This window comes from Chelon labrosus (genome assembly GCF_963514085.1).
Source record: "Chelon labrosus genome assembly, chromosome: 3".
Classification (NCBI taxonomy): domain Eukaryota; kingdom Metazoa; phylum Chordata; class Actinopteri; order Mugiliformes; family Mugilidae; genus Chelon; species Chelon labrosus.
The window spans coordinates 6192801-6213397 of NC_140339.1; the positions used below are offsets into that span (position 1 = coordinate 6192801).

A 20597-nucleotide genomic window follows, 5' to 3' on the forward strand; every position below is an offset into this window, starting at 1 on the left:
AACATCTGATACTCTTTAATGCCGCGCTCTCGGATTAAAGCGAAATCCTGAAAAACATCAACATCAATGGGTCTATTGTTCCGGGGGGGAGGGCGAGTACGCGCTAGGCCTTCAGAAGCTGAAGTTTTCGACCATTCTTAATGCAAAATTCCTTCCGTTGCAAGATGAGTGTGAGGGTTTCTTGCTTGTACTGCCTCTTTCAAACCCATTATAATGGGATTCAGATCTCAACTTTGATTAGGCCATCCGATAACCTCCCATTTCTTCTTCTTCTTCTTTTTTTTTTTGAGACGTTCTTTTGTGAATTAACTACTACGCTTAAAATCAGTATTCTGTTGAGAGGTCTTCTTCCGGGTCAACGTGTGAACTGATAGCCTCACATTATCTACTAATTGCAACGATGCAGAATTGAAGCAGGCAACCCAAAACCAAACCCATCACCACACTTCACAACTTGGTACATTTCTCAAAAACTGCCTTTACAGTGTGTTCACTGTTGCTGCAACCAGACAGCCTTATCGACCAGTGCATATATTTTATTAGCACTGGCTGTAGTTTTGCTTCTAATGCAGATACTTCAGGTCAAATTTGTGCTATCTCTTTCCAAATATAGGCACATCAATAGCAAGACATGCCTACCAGTCCTCGGATGAAATCTGCAGCTTTTGGAGACTTTTCTTTACATCACGGTCTGCTCTGGAGCTGAATCTCTTGGGCCCGGACTGGAATTGGCAGTCGTTTGAAATCTATGCAACTTGTAGATGATTTTCCTTACAGAGGAATGATTTATTTTAAATAATTTAGAGATCTTTTTTAAAAGTCTGGCCCGACTCAGAGGCATCCACATCTTTTTTTTTTTTTTTTTTATATTTTTATGAAAGCCTTGGAAAGTTCTTTAGCTTTTTGCATGATAACACCACATACACTTTAATAGCAAAGAGAACACCAGATCCAAGATGTCACTCTCTGAGGACGTTTCAGCCACCAACGCCTAATCTGATGATTCTGTGTTGTGGTCTGACTGTGTGATAAATGTGGGCTGTACTTTGTTTTATGTAAATCTAGTAAGAGTATTTCACCTTTTATTTGTAGGCACTGTTTCAAAGAGGATTAAATGTTTTCTTGTTCCAATGTTAAAAAACAAGTCAACAATTTGGCGGGATGGACTTATAGAAAAAAAAATAAAAATCACTTGCAGAGTGAAACATGCTCAAAATAGATTTTCTCGTAAATAACTGTGACTTTATGGGCTTTGTGAGTTCCCCAAGAAGGAGAAAGAAAATCACAAACAGTTTGTGAAATGACAGTGAGCTTAAGCTCTTCTGAATCTCATTTTAGTCTTAACCTCCCTGTTGTTCCGCATGGTCTCCTCCCACCCTGATCTGTGTCTGGTGTTGGTGTCCAGCTGTTCCATCAGCACGACAAGTGGTTCGGGAAACTCCCTCATTGTTCACTGACCAATCGCAAACACACCAGAATGCTGTCAACGAGCATTTTCCACCCAGTGGCTTGCATTTGCCTGCACCTGTGGTTTTAGCCCAGAGGGCACGGGGATGCAGGAGGTGGGTGGAAGAATGGGGGGGGGGGGGTGGAGGCTGGGCACTGGAGTGGAAAGGCAGTCGGAGTTGGGATTAGGCTGTCTTTCTGTCTGCCCAGATTAAACGAAATAGATTCATTGCGAGTTTCCTCCCCCCCCCCCTGTTTTGTTGTTTTCCTTAAAATGCATCAGAGGACGGCTGAGCCTCGCCACCCGTATTTGCATGTTTTGTAATTTGCATGAACTCATCGGAGCTCGGAGGCAACTTACGGTTGTGTGTGCACGCGTGCAGGCATGCGTGTGTGTGCCTTTGCATGTGTAATTTGACAAGCAAAATAAATAAATAAATAAAAATACAGAACTTGTCCAAACAGTCTAATAAACGCGATCGGAAAAAACCTGCAACTGTATTCGTCCGGAATTTACTAGAGACGTTTTCTAACTGCCTTCGCTGACTTATAGTATGTTGTGACAAAGTATCGTTCTGCAGTAGAGAGCCTACTGTGGAGTGTTACTAGGACAGACACTCACTCTGCACTGCAGTGCTTTGCTATCCGGGGTTGTGAATCTTATCAGGCAGAGTTGTGGTGGCGGCGGCGGCGGCGGCGGTGGTGGTGGTGGTGGTGGATTTTGCGTGTGTGTTTGTGATTGTGTGTTCCTGCATGTGTGTGTCCAGGCCCCTCTGGAGTCCATTAATCCCAAATCTAACAGACTTACTGCAGAGGCAGCCTTTGATGTGTGCTGAATCCCTCTCCGGAATATTGGAGGCTGCTTCCATAATATTCAGTTCCCTTTCTCTCGTCAGGAATACATTGTTTTGTTTTATTTTTTCCCCCCATGAAGCAGATGGATGCTGTCCGGCAACGCGGGCGGCTGCCGTGTTATTATTTTGTTTGCATTTCAGGTGTGTTTCCCCCCAGTTCTCTGATCTGTAATTTTACATCTCTGAGCTCTTTTAATCCCATTCTTATCTTGTGTAAGCCTTCTAATCTTTGACCCTAATCTTAAAACCTCCACGCAGAATGAGGCGACGTGGACTGAGAGGAGTTGTTTTTCTCACCTTCAAATTCAATGCATACATTTGTCAGAGATCGTCGGGGTCCTCTAGCCTTTGGGTTTTTATTTCTCGTGCGCAGACTCCGAAAGTATTTATTGCTATATATTTCTACTTATTTGTGCTTTATTGCACTGGCCTGGACTTGAACCCAGCCTGTTTTAAAGCCTCGCGCTCATAACCCACCCGTCTCAGGAGTGAATCAGATGGAGAGGCAAAGAAAGTATAAATTAGATAGTGAGATGGAAAACGCATTTCTATTTGAAATGATTATCCCCCCTGGCGGGTATACTAATAGACTGTTATTGCATTTCCGTCAGTTTTCTTTTAATCTAATCATACTTATAAACAGATGAGTGCGAGTGTTAGTGCGTGCGTATATTTATCCATACAGAGACACAAGCAACCAGTGTCTAGACAGCAAACACCAATTTGGCTGGGGCATCGGGGAACATCAATGCTAAAGCAATGTTGCTGAAACACACTCCTGCATGGAGAGGAGACGGCAGTGACAGACAGACGGCGATAGGAGGAGGAGTTGGTGCAGCAGAAATAGAGGGGAGGTTGGCAGAGCTCACTGTGGCTAATACATCCAAAGTGTGTCAGTTAGCTCTCTAAATGTGTTAGGCCCCGGGGCTGGGAAAGCCAACACCATCGACTCAACCTACCTCTCTCCACCTTTCCACTTAGCCTCTGTTCAACACCCGCCAATATCCTTAGGGGAGTTACACTGCTGTTCATTGGCACAATTGATCAAATGCCTACATACTAAAGTGTACAGTTTCCTTATTGAACATATTAGTCTCACTGGTACATGTGCTGCATGGGGGATGAAGTGGTGCACAGCAGGTAGCTTTACAGGTGTGGTGCCATCACACCTGCAGCTGCACTGTTTAACAGGAAGTCAGGCTGGGGCTGATCCCATTTACTAGTGGTACATCATAAAAAAGGCATGTCATTTGAATTTCATATACACCAATCAACCACAACATTAAAACCTCTGGCAGGACAAGTAAATAACATCTTGTGGCAATCCAGTGTTCTGCTGGGAAACTTTTGGACCTGGCATTCATTCATGTTACTTAGACATGTAGCACCCACCTAGACCAGACCAGGCACCCCCACCCCATAGCAATGACACTGGCCTTGGCAGCCATCCCCTGACCTGGCCTCCAAATTCACTAGATCCCAAACTGATCAAGTATCTGTGGGATGATCCACAGAGGCCCCTCCCCTCAACCCATAGGACCCAAAGACCCCCACTAACAACATTGTGTTCCAGTTCACCACAGGACACCCTCAGAAGGTCCATGTCCATTCTCTGATGAGTCACAACTGTTTGGAGGCACGTTTCATGGTTAAAATGCCCCTTTCTTAGCCAGGTTCCATGTAATAGTGCATATTTCTGTATATATGTCAAACTGAATGTGCTGTAGTGAGTCAGACTGATAGAAAAATGAAAAAATACTGTGCACACACTAGTAAGCAGGCATGTCTGTCTGTCAGATTAGGCTGTTGGCGAACGCCTGACTTGCCTCATCAGGTACGTGCTTAAATTCACAGTACTACTACACGGCGGTAGATGCCGTTAACGTAAATGGCAGAAGTACGCACCATTCTGCAGAATTGAAATCTGTGGTTTCTATCTTGAACTAAGAGTTATTTTTGTTTTATTAGTTTTCTGCATTGACTCCTGCATCATTTAAGATGTGCATTTTGTTCCGTGAACACCTACATTTCTGATATTTTCTGTCTGAAACGTTTGCTCAAGTCAGCGGCAGCCACGACCAATTCATTTTTCACCCCTCCTTGGATTGAATTAGGCTAGATTGTCGGATTCACCTACCTGCCTTGTCTACTCTGAGTTTGGTTTGCGTTTGCCACGAAGATGAAGCTATCGCAAGTGGCAGCAAGCTGTCAAACATGCTCGTAATATTCCTTCGTCCTGTTTTTTTGTGGAATTTTGAGGACTTTTTCCATTGCAACTTTCATCTTAGAGAGTTTAGCTTCTTTCAGCCAAACAGTCCTCAAGTTCATTTGATACCACAGAACCCTAATGTAATTATAATGACAATATCGTTCTACTGTATACTGCATGTGCTGTTGTGATACAGTGATGGTTCTGTTGAGACAGAGAATCAGAGGCACTTTCCCTAATCCCGCTAAAGCAGCACACATGGGAATGATTACTTGCACAAAGCCATGACACCCTGAGTTGTTCAAATCCCTTTTGTTCAAAAGAGAGAAGCAAAACGAGAGGCAGACTGAGAGAGAGGCAGACAATAAAAGAAAGTGATTTAATTCAGCAGATGTGACAGCATTGTGTGTTTGATGGATCTTGTTATTGTATGGATTGTCTGAAGGAGCCGTCCGCAATCCTCCACGCTTTCCGCCGTCCTTGTTGTTCTCGGGCCGGCTATGGGGACGGGGCCGCGGTGCCCCCGTTTTTTAAATTCAGTCAATTGAAAGGAATGATACCTCAATTCTGGCATCATAAAAGTAGCATGAAATAAAATAAAACTTCAAATGATGACCTCGTGTGAATTAGTAACAAAAGGTTTCCCTTCATTCTTTCTTTAATAGGGTGTTTTAAACCTGTTTTCTCCTTGGATAGAAACAGGATTTCTGTAATGAGCTAGTGAGTCATAGATTCTCTCGGCTTAATTTTTTTTTAAACTCCCTCCCCCCTCTCTCTCTTTCTTTCTTTCTCTCCTTCTCACTGTATTCCTTGTGCTCACTGTCTGTCTAAATGGGCCAAGGCAACTTTCCTTGCCGTCTACTGGGGAAAGGAAGTAGATTAAGGCTATTAACAGGCAGAAGGATGCTGATCAGTCTTTCCCGTCTCTGGTATAATGTTTGGTCCACACTGTGGACTCTCCTCCCGAGGCTCTTCAGCCAAAGCCACCCGTCAACCATGGTGTGTTTGTTTGTTTGTTTGTTTGTTTAGCATGCGGTGTAGGAAGTGCTGTTTGGCTAAAACGGTCCATTTCATTCCCGCAAATGCAATCTAAGAGTGTCACGCGGCGACCAAAGCGGCAAAATAAAAATAATGAAAAGAAGGAAAAAAAAAAAAAAAGGAGTGCACTCACGTCTGCAAACAGTAAGTAGTAGTGAGGAGAAATAAAACATGGTGCAGGCATGCTGTGGCTATTTGTGTTGCTTATGAGGGAGCACGCTGCGATGTGCGCACACGGAAGAAAAGGGAAAAAAAAAGACGAGGCGCGCACGAGCACGCTATATTTAGATGACAAACTGCCATAAACCCAGGCTAAAGGGGGAAGAAATAAACAAAAGAGAGAGGCAAAGGAAAGCAAGGCGGTCCAGAAGCATCCCCTGTCACGGTGCAATCCCCCATGTCCTAATTACACAGGCTTAGAGGAAACGGAGGATTAGCCACTGATTCACCACGCTTCTCGCCTCATCTTCTAATAAGTCCTCTTCTTGTCTCCTTGCCACCCTTTGTGCCACCCTCCATGTCTCTCTCCAGGTAAAGGTAGCGGGATGCTATTGACCTGTGATTTTCTGTCTCTCTTTGTTCCATCCCGCTAGCATGTCTGCCTCAGACAACGCCACCTAATCCCATTTTAAAAGTAGGCTGCGCGCTGCAGACTCCTTTTGTCGGCCCTAATCAATTTATGTTCGGTGTTCAGTTCAGTATTTATGCGCGCAGTCTTCCTCGATTTTGTGCGTTACCGTGCACATCACGGCTCTTTGTTTATTGGAGGGTGAATAGAGATATGTTTTTCCGTCTTCACGTTTCTGCCCGGCTTTAGCTAAATTCACTTGCTGGAGTCGGCCTACACATCTGTGAATACGCCGAGCATAATTTATTTATGGCACAATTTCTTTAGTCTTTTCAGACGATCCTTATCCTCTGTACGGTGCTATCAAGGAGGCATCCGATTGGTCCCATATTCAGTCTTCAGGGCGATAACGAGCCCAGACATGCAGCCAGAGTCGTGAATAGCTATCCCCAGTAACGAGAAGAACGAGGAATCGTCCCGCCGACAGATGGTGTGACCCTCGCAGAACCCTGATCGCAGCGCCGTTATGTCACTCAGTGGGATTAAAGAAAGCGAGAGAACCGAGTCAGACGGAGACTAAATATGCTGCATTTTGCAAGATGCTTGAGACGAATTAAATTTTAAACTATTTAATTTTCAATGAACGACATGCTTTTAACACAAAAAACGTCTGGAATAAAATCCATCTACGTGCAAGTAGTCGGTGATGTGGTTGTAATTTTTTTAATTTCTAACTTGGAATAGTAATCTAGCAATATTTTTACAAATAATCTGCAATATTTATGCATTTAAAGGGGCCTGAATCATTTTTATTATGGTTTAGACTCTATAGGTTGCCTATAGTTGCTAAATTTGGACTTTAGCTCAGCTTTTACAGCAAAATTTATAGTATACAGATCTAACGCACATCCAGGTTTGCAGCTCATTAGCGAGACGTGTTAATTGTTCGGTACGTAGGTATAAATAGCTCGATGACAGCAGGAATGAAATAAGAGTTGTTCCTCTCGCATCCCTGTCTAATAGCTTGCCTGTGGCTTCCAACTTCCAATTGCCTCACCATTAAAACACTTAAAGGGTGAAAGAAAGAGGAGCGATCTATAGCCAGAGGAAATGTAAATTACACAAGGTCCTAAGTCACAAGTTGGAAGGAGGCTCGGGTTTTTGCGATTGGCTGAAACAAAGATCTTCCTCGACTGACCTTGCAATATTTATCGAGTGCTGCTCTGGCTGCTCTGATGAACAGCGAACCGTTTGTTTTCCTCCTCTCTGTTCCTCCCTCAATAGAGAGGTATTTATACTTAAAACATGGCTGAACATGTCGCTCAGACACAGCAGTGGGAACCTAAGGGAGAACGTTGTCACACGTCACAGTTGCAGTTGCTGATAAAGCCCCGTTGGCCTGTTCTCAGCACTTTCTAACCTTGGATAGGTTCCCATGGCCGTTCTGACTGTTGAACCTCCCTGTTGAGGTTTTTTTTTTTTTTTTTTTTCAGCCTGATTATCAGCAGATAACGGAGGATATCATTCCCCCGCTCTTTTCACACAGTTGTCTCAAGGTCTTTACTAACAATTAAAGCTGGTGGAAAGCGGCTTTGATAATGGAGATGATTGCAGACAGACAGCTCGCGGCTCAGCTGTGAATGACGAGTGTAAAACATGTAGTGAAAATACGATGAAAGCAAAAGAAAAGTACTCATATTTGAGTATGTTCGTTAAAGGGGAGAAGAAAAAAAAAAAAAAACGGTTAGCATGCCAGACGAGGTTGCCAAACACGGTTACGCTGAAAAAGCCTAAGTGCACATTCCACTCAGACATGAACAGGCAAACACATACACACAAGTGCACTCACATGTGGCAGCTGTTTTTCTAACCAGCTAGGGCAGTGGTGCTCAACCTTGTTTCAGTGATGTACTCTCTGTGAAAACTTTTTTCAGCGAAGTACCCCTTAACCAGAGAAAAGCATTTTTGGTTGGGAAAACAAAAAAGACGTTAAACACAGCACTGTAACACAAGTGTCTGATTAAGTTTTTCCATTTTATCAACTCTGGCAAATGTCTTTAATTTCTCCGCTGCATTTTTGTCCAGCATGGCCTCAGCTAGCACAACAGCGGCGGAGGGTTTCTTGGCTTTAGCTACGATCGCAGACGCCGCATAAGAGGCCTCCAGCTGATGTCGTGGAGGCTTTCCGCAGGTGACTTGCCAACGTGACGTGCGTGTTTTGTCCTGAGATAGTGCTGAAGATGTGCTAGCTACGCTTTAACCACGACTCTGTTGTTTTAGTTCTCGAGGCAGCGGCGATTGACAGGTGATGCCCTTTGGCCGCGTGGCACGTGCCGGGTCGGGTGAAACCATCCTGGTACGAGGGACGTGGAGGTTTTCGAGGGTAATGAAAGTTAATAGCGTACTGAAAATAGTTTATACCTCTGCGGGACATAGGCGCTGTGTCGGGTTAATTTTTGTTTCTACTTCCTGCTTCACTTTCCACTTCCTGCTTCACCTTCAACAATGGCAACTGAACTCGCTCGAATGACTCGGCGAAAACGAGTCATGCAAATGTTTGTATCTCCAAACCTCCTCAGTTACCGATTCTTTATTCATCCAAAACAATCAATTCGAAAATTGCGGAGATGGAGAAGCAGCCACGTCAGCAAGGCTCTGCGAAGGCATTGACGCTGTAGCCTCTGCGTCAACTTAATGCAGAAGTATAAACCGCCTATTACACTTGGAATATTTATTAAATAACTATTTTAAATTGATGTTATTTATAATATATATATATTTTTAAAATCTCCCGTACCCCTTGAAGTGCCTTAAAGTACCCCCAGGGGCTCCCCATTTGAGAACCACTGTGCTAGGGCATTTATAAGGACCACATCCTACATTTTAGGGCCCTCACTGCTAAAGGGAAAGTGCTGTTTGATCAACCTGGCAGCCCAGATTCCCCTCATCTATACAACCCACAGGACCTTCTCGCCACCCACAGCACAGCGCTCTGCTTGCTATTCATTGATCAGGCTTTGTGTGTTTGTTTATGTTTGAATGTGAGCTTATGCTCCCCCTCCTCCTCCTCCTCCTCCTCCTCCTCTTCCTTTCCCTCTCCCATGCATTAACACTTCCTCCTCGGGGTCTTCTTTAAACAACTTAGCCAGGCATTAGCTGATGCCGAGGCCTGCAGTTTGTGAGGGAACACCTGAGGGGAGGACGCGTTTGATCCTGAGATGCGCGTCCTTGATTCAGTGTCCGCATTGCCAGCCAGACACCGGTGCTCCCCCGCCTCTCCCGCCAAGCAATTCCCTGCTATGCATCGGCATTCTCCTGCCTCCCACTGAGATAAAATCCATCGCACGGGAGAGAAGTATCCCTCTCGTCGTGCTTGGCCACCCACTGCACAGAACAATCCAGACCAACTCCATCAACACAGGATTAAACTGAAAGCAGAATTTATAATTGTCTGCTAACCAATAATTCATCATATATGCCTCACATTATATTGATTGGGAGCTCTGATTCCATTAATGTTGGATTAACAGGAATATAAATAGTAGGAGCTTCATTAAAAAAAAGAAAAGAAAAAGAAGGGGGAATAAAAAACTGCAGTCTACTCTGGATTTACCATTTTAAATCACATCACAGGCCCAATTTACCTTTGTTTATAGGTCCCCTGCAGTGCAGTGGGCCAGCATAAAATGCAGGTCCCGCAGCAAACTGTGATGAAAACACCAAAACAGCAGTTTCGTGGAAAAACTATTGTGTTGCAACCTCCTGAAATGTTGTTGGCAAAACAGACCGGCCAACTGGAGAGAGCAACCGACTTTTACTTCTGGAATCGGAACAGTATCAGTCGCAGTAATTTACTGGAGCAATGATCTCACCACAACAACGCTGTGTAAGGAGAAAGAAAGTTTTTATCTGAAGTAATGCGAAATAGTCTTCTTTTTTTTTTTGGGATCTGTGTCACAGCAAACCAAATTCCCACCAGATTAGGCAACAAGGAGTTTCACAATACAGCTTTACTTTATTTTTTTATTTTTTTAAATATAACTTGTCATTTTAGATCTACCTCAAAAATAAACACCATATTCTTTGATTTATTTATTTTCATCAAGAGAAACCAGTCCTCCAGTTATGTGGCGCACATACCCAAAGTTTGAAATCCTTTAACTGCTGTTGTGTGGTAGACTAGCGACCTGAGGAGTCACAAGATATTTACTAAACATTAGGCTCAGTCGGAGTGGAGACTCTCTCATCTGTGCAGTGCAAATATTTAGCTACCCTGATTGGCTGAGTACGCGGGGCGGGGTGGTGGGGAGCGGGGGGAGGAGTGAGTTTGCATGGATCAGCTGGGCTAGACGGCAGTAGGCGAGGAGATTAAAAAACGGAATGACGCACGCTCGTGCTCGCGCGCGCAGACACACACTGTGAGCTCCCTCAGGTGAACAGGTGCAGTCATGGTCCGTCACAGATGCTCTCCGCAATTCGTCAGCTGCCATTCCTCCTGTCCACCTCGGGTGGGTTGGGGGTATATTCACAACAACACAACCTCGAAACGCAGATACAAACGCACACATTAGCATTCCCTGGTCTCATCGGATACTTTACCTCGGATGCTCTACTTTTGCTGTTTAGTGTCTAAGCAGGTGACGGTCAAATGATTCACAGCTACTGTTATATGTATGTGTGTAACATTTTACCTTGTTTTTGAACTTAAGGAACACTTTTATGCGTTTGTCCGGCGTTCAGGTTGCTGCTGCTGCTGCTGCCGCCACGTCGCTAGCGGCAGCCTGTGAGTACAGCTCTCTCTTGGTTCATCCCTCCCTCCCGGGGAGCCACAGTGTGCGACAGAGGGACATTAATCACAGGGCTGGGTAATAAAGCGAGGAGGGATGGGCATGTAGGGCCAGGGGGGCAGGTGTCTGGAGGGAGAAAAGGCTGTTTAGGGAAATCACACCATGCTTTACGACACACACTGATACACAAGCGCGCTTTTGCGCTCACGGGTTTAGGTGCACACCCTTCACGCACCGCACTGAACGCTCCCACCCTGAAGTTTGAAAAATGAAATCAAGAGTGAGAGGAGAGAAAAAGAAAACAAGATGAGACCAGTTGCTGCGTTATAGCCGGTGCTGTTCTTCTTCCTTTCCTACTTAACGTGTGATGTCTTGTGGCCCAGCCGTCGTTGATGAAGTGTTAATTTAGTAAAAGTTTTTTGTCTCAGTAGAAGAAAAACTTTCTGTGTTGCCGCGATGCTAAGATGGCTGCAGAAAGAAAACTCTGCATGTGAGAGGTTGATGCTGTGCTCACAAAAAGACATCTTAACACACAGTTTAATAGTCCAGTGTGTTTAACTTCTCAAGATTCTTTTCCTTCAGCATTTATTTCTGACCTCTTTGGGTTATTACTTTTTTTTTCTCATTCCAGCCTCATTTCCATCTTGACATTTTACACTGGACACTCTTGGTTGTAAATCATATCAAGAGTTGTTACAGTGTGGGTGTGTATCATTTCTTTGTTGTGTTTTTTTCTTTTGCATCGCCTTGAGATCGAAGGCAGACTGAAAGCAACATCGTTGTGTCCTGTATTCATATATGAATTCTAAATCTCCCTGTCAGAGGTTTTGTTTGGGTTGTTTATTGGTAAGAAACGTACACCGATCAGGCACAACATTAAAACCACTGACAGGTGACGTGAATAACACTAACCATCTTGTGGCAATTCAGTGTTCGGCTGGGAAACTTTTGGACCAGACATTCATTCATGTGGATGTTACTTAGACATGTAGCACCCACCTAGACCAGACCAGGCACCCCCACCCCATAGCAATGACAATCCTTGATGGCAACAGCATCCCCAGCAGGATGCAGCCTGACACAGGCACACAGAAAGGGTTTAGGAACAACTAAAAAAAAAACATCTTAAGGCTTTCTACAGCTCCGACTGTGTGAATGCCTATCTCTGGGAAGCTGGCGGACATGGCGGCTACGCTCAGTGTCCCTGTGTGGCCCTTTATCACCCCCCTTTGGTCTGTTGTGAGGGTGATGTTTTAAGGTGGTAGATTGGGATGATGCCTTGGTGGTTGAGCTGGAGGGCTCAACAGTCTTCCCTCTTGTTTTGGAAGTGACAACAGTTTCCCAAGCCACCTGTGTCATCTTCCTGATGTCCTGCATCGAGGGGTCACCTTGGCGTGTCATGAGTACAACGTGAGTGCGTACACATGGGTGCAGGTTCTGCAAGAATACAGACTTGAAGGTGGAGTTCTCTTCTAAGCCTGGTGCATTCTTGCCCTGAAAGTACACATGTCTCAAACGTTTGTAATAATCTCTAGGATGCTCATGACGGGTATGTTTAATTTGGAGGGCTGCAACCATTGAGTCAATCTCATCAGCAGTAGAAGAGAATTCTTCTAGTAGTGCTTGACGGAGCTCTGTGTAGTCATCTCTGACTGAGGGAGGTTGTGACTGGATAAACTTATGGACAGCTTTAGAGCTTGTTTTCCATACAAGTTTAATCTTCTCCCTTTGGGTTGCATGGGGCAAATCAATTAGGGCGTGGTCTAAATCCCTAACGTAATTGTCAACGTTATGATCACAGCTGTCTGGATCAAAATGTTCAATGTCCTTGGCAAGGAACTCAAGCACTTTAAAGCGGGGACACTGTGGTGTCCAGGCAGGTGCGTCACGTGCAACAGTTATCTCTGGTGGAAAGGCGGGGGCTGGGCAAACCTGTGGTGTTGTAGTCCCCCTTTCGGAGAGATGGGCACGGACGGGAGTGTCATACATCATAGGCTGACAAGAAGATTGGGCAGAATATCTTCTGGAGGATAAACTACACATCTCTTCACAGTCTATATCAGAGAGATGGGACGTCAGGTAATTGTTACCTCGGTCTCTCAGAGGATGTTGAGGACCTGACTCCATTCCCAGGAACTTAGGGTCAGCTGGAAATTGTTCCCATTTCCTAACTGTAGGGGACGTTAACCTTTCACTACAGGAGGAGTGTGAATCGGAATAACCAGAATCACATTGGCTTATTGACTGTGGTGGGGAAAGACAACCTGATTTAAGCCTTAACAATTCCTCTTTGTGTGCACAAAGATCTGACTCTGCTGAGTGCAGGTCTGCTAAGTAGCGCATAGCTTTCTTATTGGCCATTTGTACCTCATGGAGGAGACAAGCCGTTTGCGCTTTAAGGGACTCTACCTCCTTTTCTAAGGCTGCTTTGCTCTGATAGGCAAGGCTGGATTGCCTGTGGAAGTTCAGAAGCAAACATCTTAACAATGGGCCCTTGGATGCAGTCTGTGCATCACACCTGTCCTTCAGCAGAGAATCTATCTCATCCCTGCACTCACTGAAATTCAACTTGTTAATGAATTCAGGGTAGCCTGGGTTTAGGCTCTGTGCAAGGGAAGAAATGAATTGCTCTACACAGGGGTTCTCCATTGTTACGTGGGATAGAGGTAAGGTGTCAAAAACAACAACAAAGCAATGGGGTTAGCAATGCTATGCTAAGTAGCTATGTAGCTTCTAAGAGAGAGGCTAGAAAGGTAGCTATGGCACCATCTACTGGCTCTAGTGGGCACAACAAATTTGGTAACACAGTAAATGCAAATTTACTCACCAAAACTCAAAATGCAATAACTGAAATGCAGGGCAGTAACAGTTAGAGACGTGATTCTTAAAGTTAACTTGGGCTGGAACACGTGTTGTAGCAGCTAAGTATATAACTTATATTTCACAGGGCTGGTAGCACACTGTGGCTCTATCTCAGACTCATTATCTTACTTAGGCTGAAATGCATGGCAGTAACAGCTGGCACAAGTTCTTTCACACAGGGCCGGTGGCACGCTGTGGTTTAATTCAACAGGGGAGCACTTAAATTAACAGGAAACAGCTTGGCTGGATTGCATGAATACGTGGTATTCGAATGCAGAAATTCTTACGATTGAGAAAAGTAGGTTCAACTTGAATAAGCTAGCAGCAAAAGCAACTCTTAATGTACCACAATGGGACTGAAAACGGTAGTTATTAATAACGCATTATTAATAATTTATCAATTTATGAATTTCATAAATTATCACCACACTGCACCTGTTTGTAAGTACAACTGGACATCTACTCCTGTGGTAGACTAGTGGGATTGAACGTTAAGACTTCTGGCAAGTCTAAAAGTTGTTCAAAAATATTTTTGGCTTTGGCCAAAATTATGCTGAAATTAATATTGCACAATTATGAATAATTGCCAACAGTACTCTGCCTCACACGGGGCACCATTTGTTGCTCCTTTAGCTGGCAGTTCCTGATGGAAAGCCAAACCGGGAAAAGTTGTAGTCCTTGCTGTGTTTGGTTAGCAGCTCGGTGCCAACTAGCCGTGTGGCTCCTGTCCTTTGAGAGTTTAGCCTGCAAAACCTTTGGTTTGTTGGCTAAAGAGCTGGTGTAGATTCCTCAGCAGGAACTCGCTTCGCTGCTGTATGGAGAACAGGCCTGCAAGTAGTTGCTTTTTGTTAGCAGACTACCTGGCGCCCAGCTGCAGCTTAGCAGCTGGGGGTCTCCACCGGGGAGGTGTGGAGTGGAGGAGAAGAGGTAAGAGAATAAGAGAGTAAGAGAGAGAACACTGGCAAAACAGCGCATTTTATATGACCTGATGACCTCAGAGGTCACATGCCACTGTCAGCCAGTGAACTGCTGAGTCTGTTTTCACACCTAGAGGATTGTGGGATACTGGGGTTTTTCCAGGGCTCCTTTGTTCCCAAGACAAACGCAGCCATGTGGTTACCTGATTATGCACCACCAGGTTCAGATCCCAACAACAATATTAGGAAGGTGGTCATAATGTTATGCCTGATCGGTGTATATTAGCTCATACTAGTCACATCCAAACATATTTGTGTACTGTAGTATATATTGCAATTCCAGTGGGTGATACTTGTTGTTAATACATTAGACAATCATTGCAGTTAAGATTTTCCTTTAAGCGGAATTTGTCATTGAAATTATTTGCTCATATTATTCACAACCAAATTTTATTTGCACTCAATTGGTTTTTCAGACTTACCCTATCTCACCCTGGTAGCTGTCACAGGGGACAGCAATATCAGACGCTGAGACATCACACCGTGAACCAGGCTCATTTGCTTGTTTTCTTCCTTTTCGCGTCGTTGCAGCACTGAGGGGTCTTTCTGAACCGGTGAATGTTTCTTTGACACCCTGTGTCCTTTTGTTATTGCTCAGAGATTACAGGGAGCCGCTTTGCTACTTTTATATCTGTTTCATGTGCTCTTAGCATTAAAGATAACAGGCAGCTACAGAGCTGTCCTATCTAAGTCATACGCGGTCTTGAAATTCTGCCCTAAAGCAAGGCAATTAACCCTGCCAGAGGTAGTAAGATAGCTCCAGCTGCTTGCTGTTAAGAAAGCATCCACAAGTACAAAAGAGTGTGTGGAGTTAATTAAAGTTTTTATTTTTTGTCGCCAATAGAGGTGTAATAAATATCTGATTTCAATGAGGAACAGAGGTCAAGTGTCTACGATAGGGCTGCAGAGATACAAACATCAACTGTGCCTTAGTTACAGATCGGGCAGTTTGATCAGAGCTCCAGACACTTTCCTTGAGTCTGAGTCTGAGCCTCCTCTTCTTTCTGATGCAGATCTAAGATGTATTGTTCATGCTATACACTGACTAATCTGAAACCTTTGCTGCATATGCTTGCGTCATCTCCTGTCTTTTTCCTTTGTTCGCATTCGGTTCACAGCAGCTGTGTCTGTAAGACGTAGGGTCCTTTTCCAGGCTTGAATGAGAGATGAAGTTTAAGGACACTTCCATTATCAGTGCTCGGTATTTCGCTCTTGAAAAAAAATGAACAAACACCGGAAGATCAAAACAAATCTCTGTGCATGGTGTGAACACAGACTGAATCTATCCTGATGTTTTGATCGTATAACAAATATTTCGAATAGAAAGCAAATATTAGCATATTAGAAAGGTACTGTGAAGTGATAGACATTAACACGAAAGTCATTGACAAATAATGGAGGTAAAATGCTAATCTTGAATGATGCCTTTTGTATTAAGAAATAGTAAATTGCCCAGATTATCAGTCTGTTTCATCACAGCTCTGTGACAAATGACCGCTTGTTTCAGTGTGTCTATCGGTGTAATTTATCTCGGACCAAACGCCGTGCTGAAAGGGAAACTGGAGAACCGAGCGCGCACCTGCTAGCCAAATCATCACAGGCAAATGTGTCCTTGGTGGTGGCATCTAGTGCTCATCCCAGAGAGCCGGTGTAGCCACGGTGAAGAAACACCGAGAGAAGAGGGAGAGAGAGAAAGAGAGAGATGAATGTCACCCCTGCTCTCATATGTCATATTGTTAGCCAAAGATATGTAGAGAACGCCTCAAGGTTGAACGTGCAACTGAGACATGAATAATCTATCGGAGGTTTCCTCCAACTAAATAGAAGGCAATATGTCTGCATGGATTATTTATGCTTTAATATGCACACAGTGAATGGACAATCACCTCAGAGAGCATGAAGACGTGGTAGGGGCCAAGTTAATTATTTGTGCCTGAAATGCATGCAGACGGGTTGTGTGAAAGGCAGCGGTTGTCAACTGGTAAGCCTGGTTACATGTAGGATTATACACTGATCAGGCATAACATTATGACCACTGACAGGAGAAGTAAATAACATTGAGCATCATGTGACAATTCAGTGTTCTGCTGGGTTTGGACCTTCCAGTGGATTTTACTTAGACATGTAGCACCCACCTAGACCAGACCAGCCACCCCCCACCCCATAGCAATGACACTCCTTGATGGCGGCAGACATCCCCAGCAGGATGCAGCCTGACACAGGCACACACACACAAAAACGTTTTTGCTAACAGCTCAAAAAAAAACATGAAGAACAGCACAAGGTGTTGACCTGGCCTCCAACTTCACCTGATCCCAAACTGATCATGTATCTGTGGGATGATCCATAGAGGCCCCTCCCCTCAAAGCCCCCCTCCCACTAACAACATCCTGTTGCCGGACACCACAGGACACCCTCAGAAGGCCCATGTCCATTCTGTGATGAGTCACAACTGTTTTGGAGGCACAAGGGAGACCCGCACAATATTAGGAAGGTGGTCATAATGTTATGCCTGATAGGTGCATATTATATCTTGGTGGTGGCGTGTTATTTTTGGAAAGCGTATTCAGCTTTGAGATTTTTTTCCGACCCAATCATCGACTTTTGTGCTTTTACACCTTTATATTTTCTTACTCAAATCACTTTTTTTTTTACAAATGGCACACAAACACACACACACATGTACATATGCATCTGAGTGTGTGCATACGCATTTACTCACCCCCACGCTATCCAAACGCAGTCCACCTCATACTGGTCTGGCCTCTGCTTTCCGGCTCACCTTATTTCCTCTTCAGATGACTGCCTCGACATGGGAAATGTCAGGCTCTCCTTGCCGGCGCTGTTTGGCTTCTTCAAACATTTGTGAAGTGTTAAGCTCATCTCTACAGCTTAGGAGGGCAGTCTCTCGGGAATCTAGGCTGCTGACCCGCAACACAGCAAAGACAGCCTAGCCAAGTGCACTCAAGCACATCCACTCTGCCCGCTCATTCGCATCAACGAAAGATCATATTAGGCCTAAGTTTGCGGTCTTTAAAGCAGCACTCTCCGCATGCTCTGGAGGTTCATGCATTGCATAATGGAATTGCGCTAGCCTTACAGCTTCTAAGAGCAATGTTGTTGTCTTCTCACATTAGGTAGAGGATAATAGTTAAAATGATGCTCTAATTTGCCTCTTGCTCCCTAAAGATTGCCTTTCAAACAAAACTCAAGGAAAAAAAAAAAGTTTTGACGCCTGTGTTAACCAATTATTCAAGATTCCACCTACTAATTTAGGTTCCAGAGTTCAAACCACAACAAGCTTGTCACAGGAACATAAATTACGCTGATATAAAATGTTCTTTGGTTGCACGCTCATTATGCGAGGATGACGAGCCATCAGGGGGACTCGAGGTTTAAATCATTAACATTCAGCAGGAGAGGTGTAATAAGCAAGTATGACTGCGACTTTTAGTCCACATCGCTGTCTGTCACTTGAACTGAGCTATAAAAATTAGATCTCCTGCGAATAGGACGGCCTTATTCCTCTCGACAAAGAGAGCTGGCTCGGCGTTGCATTACAATCAGAAATAAGAAGCGCGGCGCTTGCTTCTGCAAACAGGCAGAGATGCGTCACGTACAGTATCTCTAAGCCTGCATGCAAATTAGCTGGAGTCCGCGCAAGCTTGTGTTTTAACTGGAGGGCTTCAGTAAACGCACCTGTGCTTTATAGCATTCTTACCGTTATCTAACCTGTGCAATGTTAATTTTGCACTTCTTCAGCTAGCAGAATGATTAGATGCATCATCAGTGTTAGACATGCAAAACAAATGTGGGCTTTAATATGTATTTTTTTTAAGTCAGTCTGTCATAACGGAGCGCTTTCAGTATAATTCACTGGGAGATGCGTGGATGAGGAACAAGAAACTAGATGTACTAATCTAATTCACATTGTCACAACTGTTGAGAGATGTCTTTCTGTGTGTGTTCTCTTGATTTCATCCCAACCAGCCAATGGAAAAATTCCATTTGTGGGACAACAGATGCTCCGCTTTTTTTTTTTTCTTCCCCCCACTATTTTCATTTCACACCCTAGAGGACAGAAAGAAAAAAAAAAAAAAGCACCTCGGTTTTTATTTTATTATTATTGTTTTTATTTATTTATTTTTTTTAACCGAGTTCTGGATGTGTTTGACACAGGCATGAACACTCCCATAATCAGCCAGAGTGTGCATCCTTCTGAATAGAGATGAAAGAGGGGGAAGACGCACTCACACTTGTGCACACGTGCGCACGCACACACGAACAGCAAGAACAAGGAGCACACAAATAAACAGGCACAGACACACAGGGAAGAAGCACAAGCCATTTGGCATAGCCTCTCTGTCTAGGGAGGGCTTCAAAGCCCACTGACATGAATTTATGATAACGGCACTATGCCTTTGCCAAACCTCAACTGTTGTTGTTTTTCTCTCGCTCCCTCCCCATCCTTTCTTTATGCTCTGCCATCCCCTTGATCAGAGCTTTGGAAAATGCTAGCAGGTGTCCCCCAGTCCCCTTGGAAAGCTGTATATGTATGTGTGCATGTGTTTTTTATGTATTTAGAATGGGACAACCTTAAAGGACCCTTTCCTATTTTCAGTCTTTACATTAGGCTCGACTCCTCTTCCCTGACTTGAGACACCGATTTCTTGTTTAGTTCAGTTCAGCTTTATAATAGCAGTATGATTCTATTAGCCTCTCGCTGTGTGGTTTCACTCTGTTCTCTGCACACTACTGACTCGAATATCATTTTCTTTTCCATCCACCCCTTTCCTTTTCTTTCTGTCCGCAGATGAGGATTGTGTGAATTGCACGGAGGAGTGCAGAGTACTGGGTCATTCTGACCGCTGCTGGATGCCCCAGTTCCCTGCCGGAGGAAACCAGGCTGAGGGTGTTGACTACCGCAACAATATGTTCGTGCCGGCGGGGATGGAGACTCTGCCCGAGACGGAGACGTACGAGACCGTCAATCCCAATGGCAAGAAAACGTTCTGTACTTTCGGCAAAGAGAGGCGTGACCACACCATCCTGGTTGCCAACGTCAAGCCCTACCTGAAAGCGAAACGCGCCCTCAGCCCGCTGCTTCAGGAGGTGCCCTCGGCCTCCAGCAGTCCCACCAAGGGCTGCTCCACCATGTCCCCCTGCTCCGCGGTCAAAAGCCCAGCTGACGGGGCTGAAGGCAAACCCCCTGCCGCCTCCTGCTCCGGCCACTACGGGCCTCCTGACGGTCAGTACCTGTCACCGACCAAACAAACCAGGGACCAGGGGCTCTACCCATCCATGCCTTCCTCAGACCCGGTGGCCAAAGTGCTCGCAGAGGCCCGCTCCAGGATCAGCCAAGAGGCAACAGGCGAAATGGAGTGCGTCCTGGAGCAGGTGGAGCCAGACGGGAACCGTGACGGAATGGACGCTGACCAGGTGGTGAGAGACATCGACAAACTATTGCAGGACTGCAGAGGAAGTGAGGCCACCGGCACACTCAGGAAGTGACACAAAGGAACGCGACAAACAAGGAGTCGGACGGTAGAGAGAGAAGAGGAGTAGGATGCTATTCCAAAAACTCTCACGCCAAAACTGTCACCAAAACGAAATTGAAAAGGATAAATAGCTCTTATGGAAGGAGCTTGTTTTTTCACTGCATTTGTTGTAGAAAAGTACCGACACTGGACAGACGAACATTTATTATGTCAGTCGTTTGGCACCGGTTCTGATGCCGAGATCCCTACCCACAAAAAAGGAACTGGATAACAGACATCCGAATTCTGCTGAATTTATAAACTCTTTTCGTTTTGGATTCTTAAGCAAATTGCAGAGGTTTACGCCTCTGGCACCTCG

General features: G+C 44.8%; 1 protein-coding gene across 1 annotated transcript in view; it reads left to right on the top strand.

Moving 5' to 3' along the window:
* The window catches only part of pcdh17 (protocadherin 17), a gene marked incomplete at both ends in the record, with an annotated part of 56999 nt that extends 36747 nt beyond the window's left edge, over nucleotides 1-20252 (top strand). The window contains one exon of the mRNA XM_084541876.1: nucleotides 19555-20252. Coding sequence (XP_084398002.1) covers nucleotides 19555-20252 — 698 coding nt within the window. The remainder of the gene's footprint in view (nucleotides 1-19554) is intronic.
* Nucleotides 20253-20597: the final 345 nt, after the last annotated feature.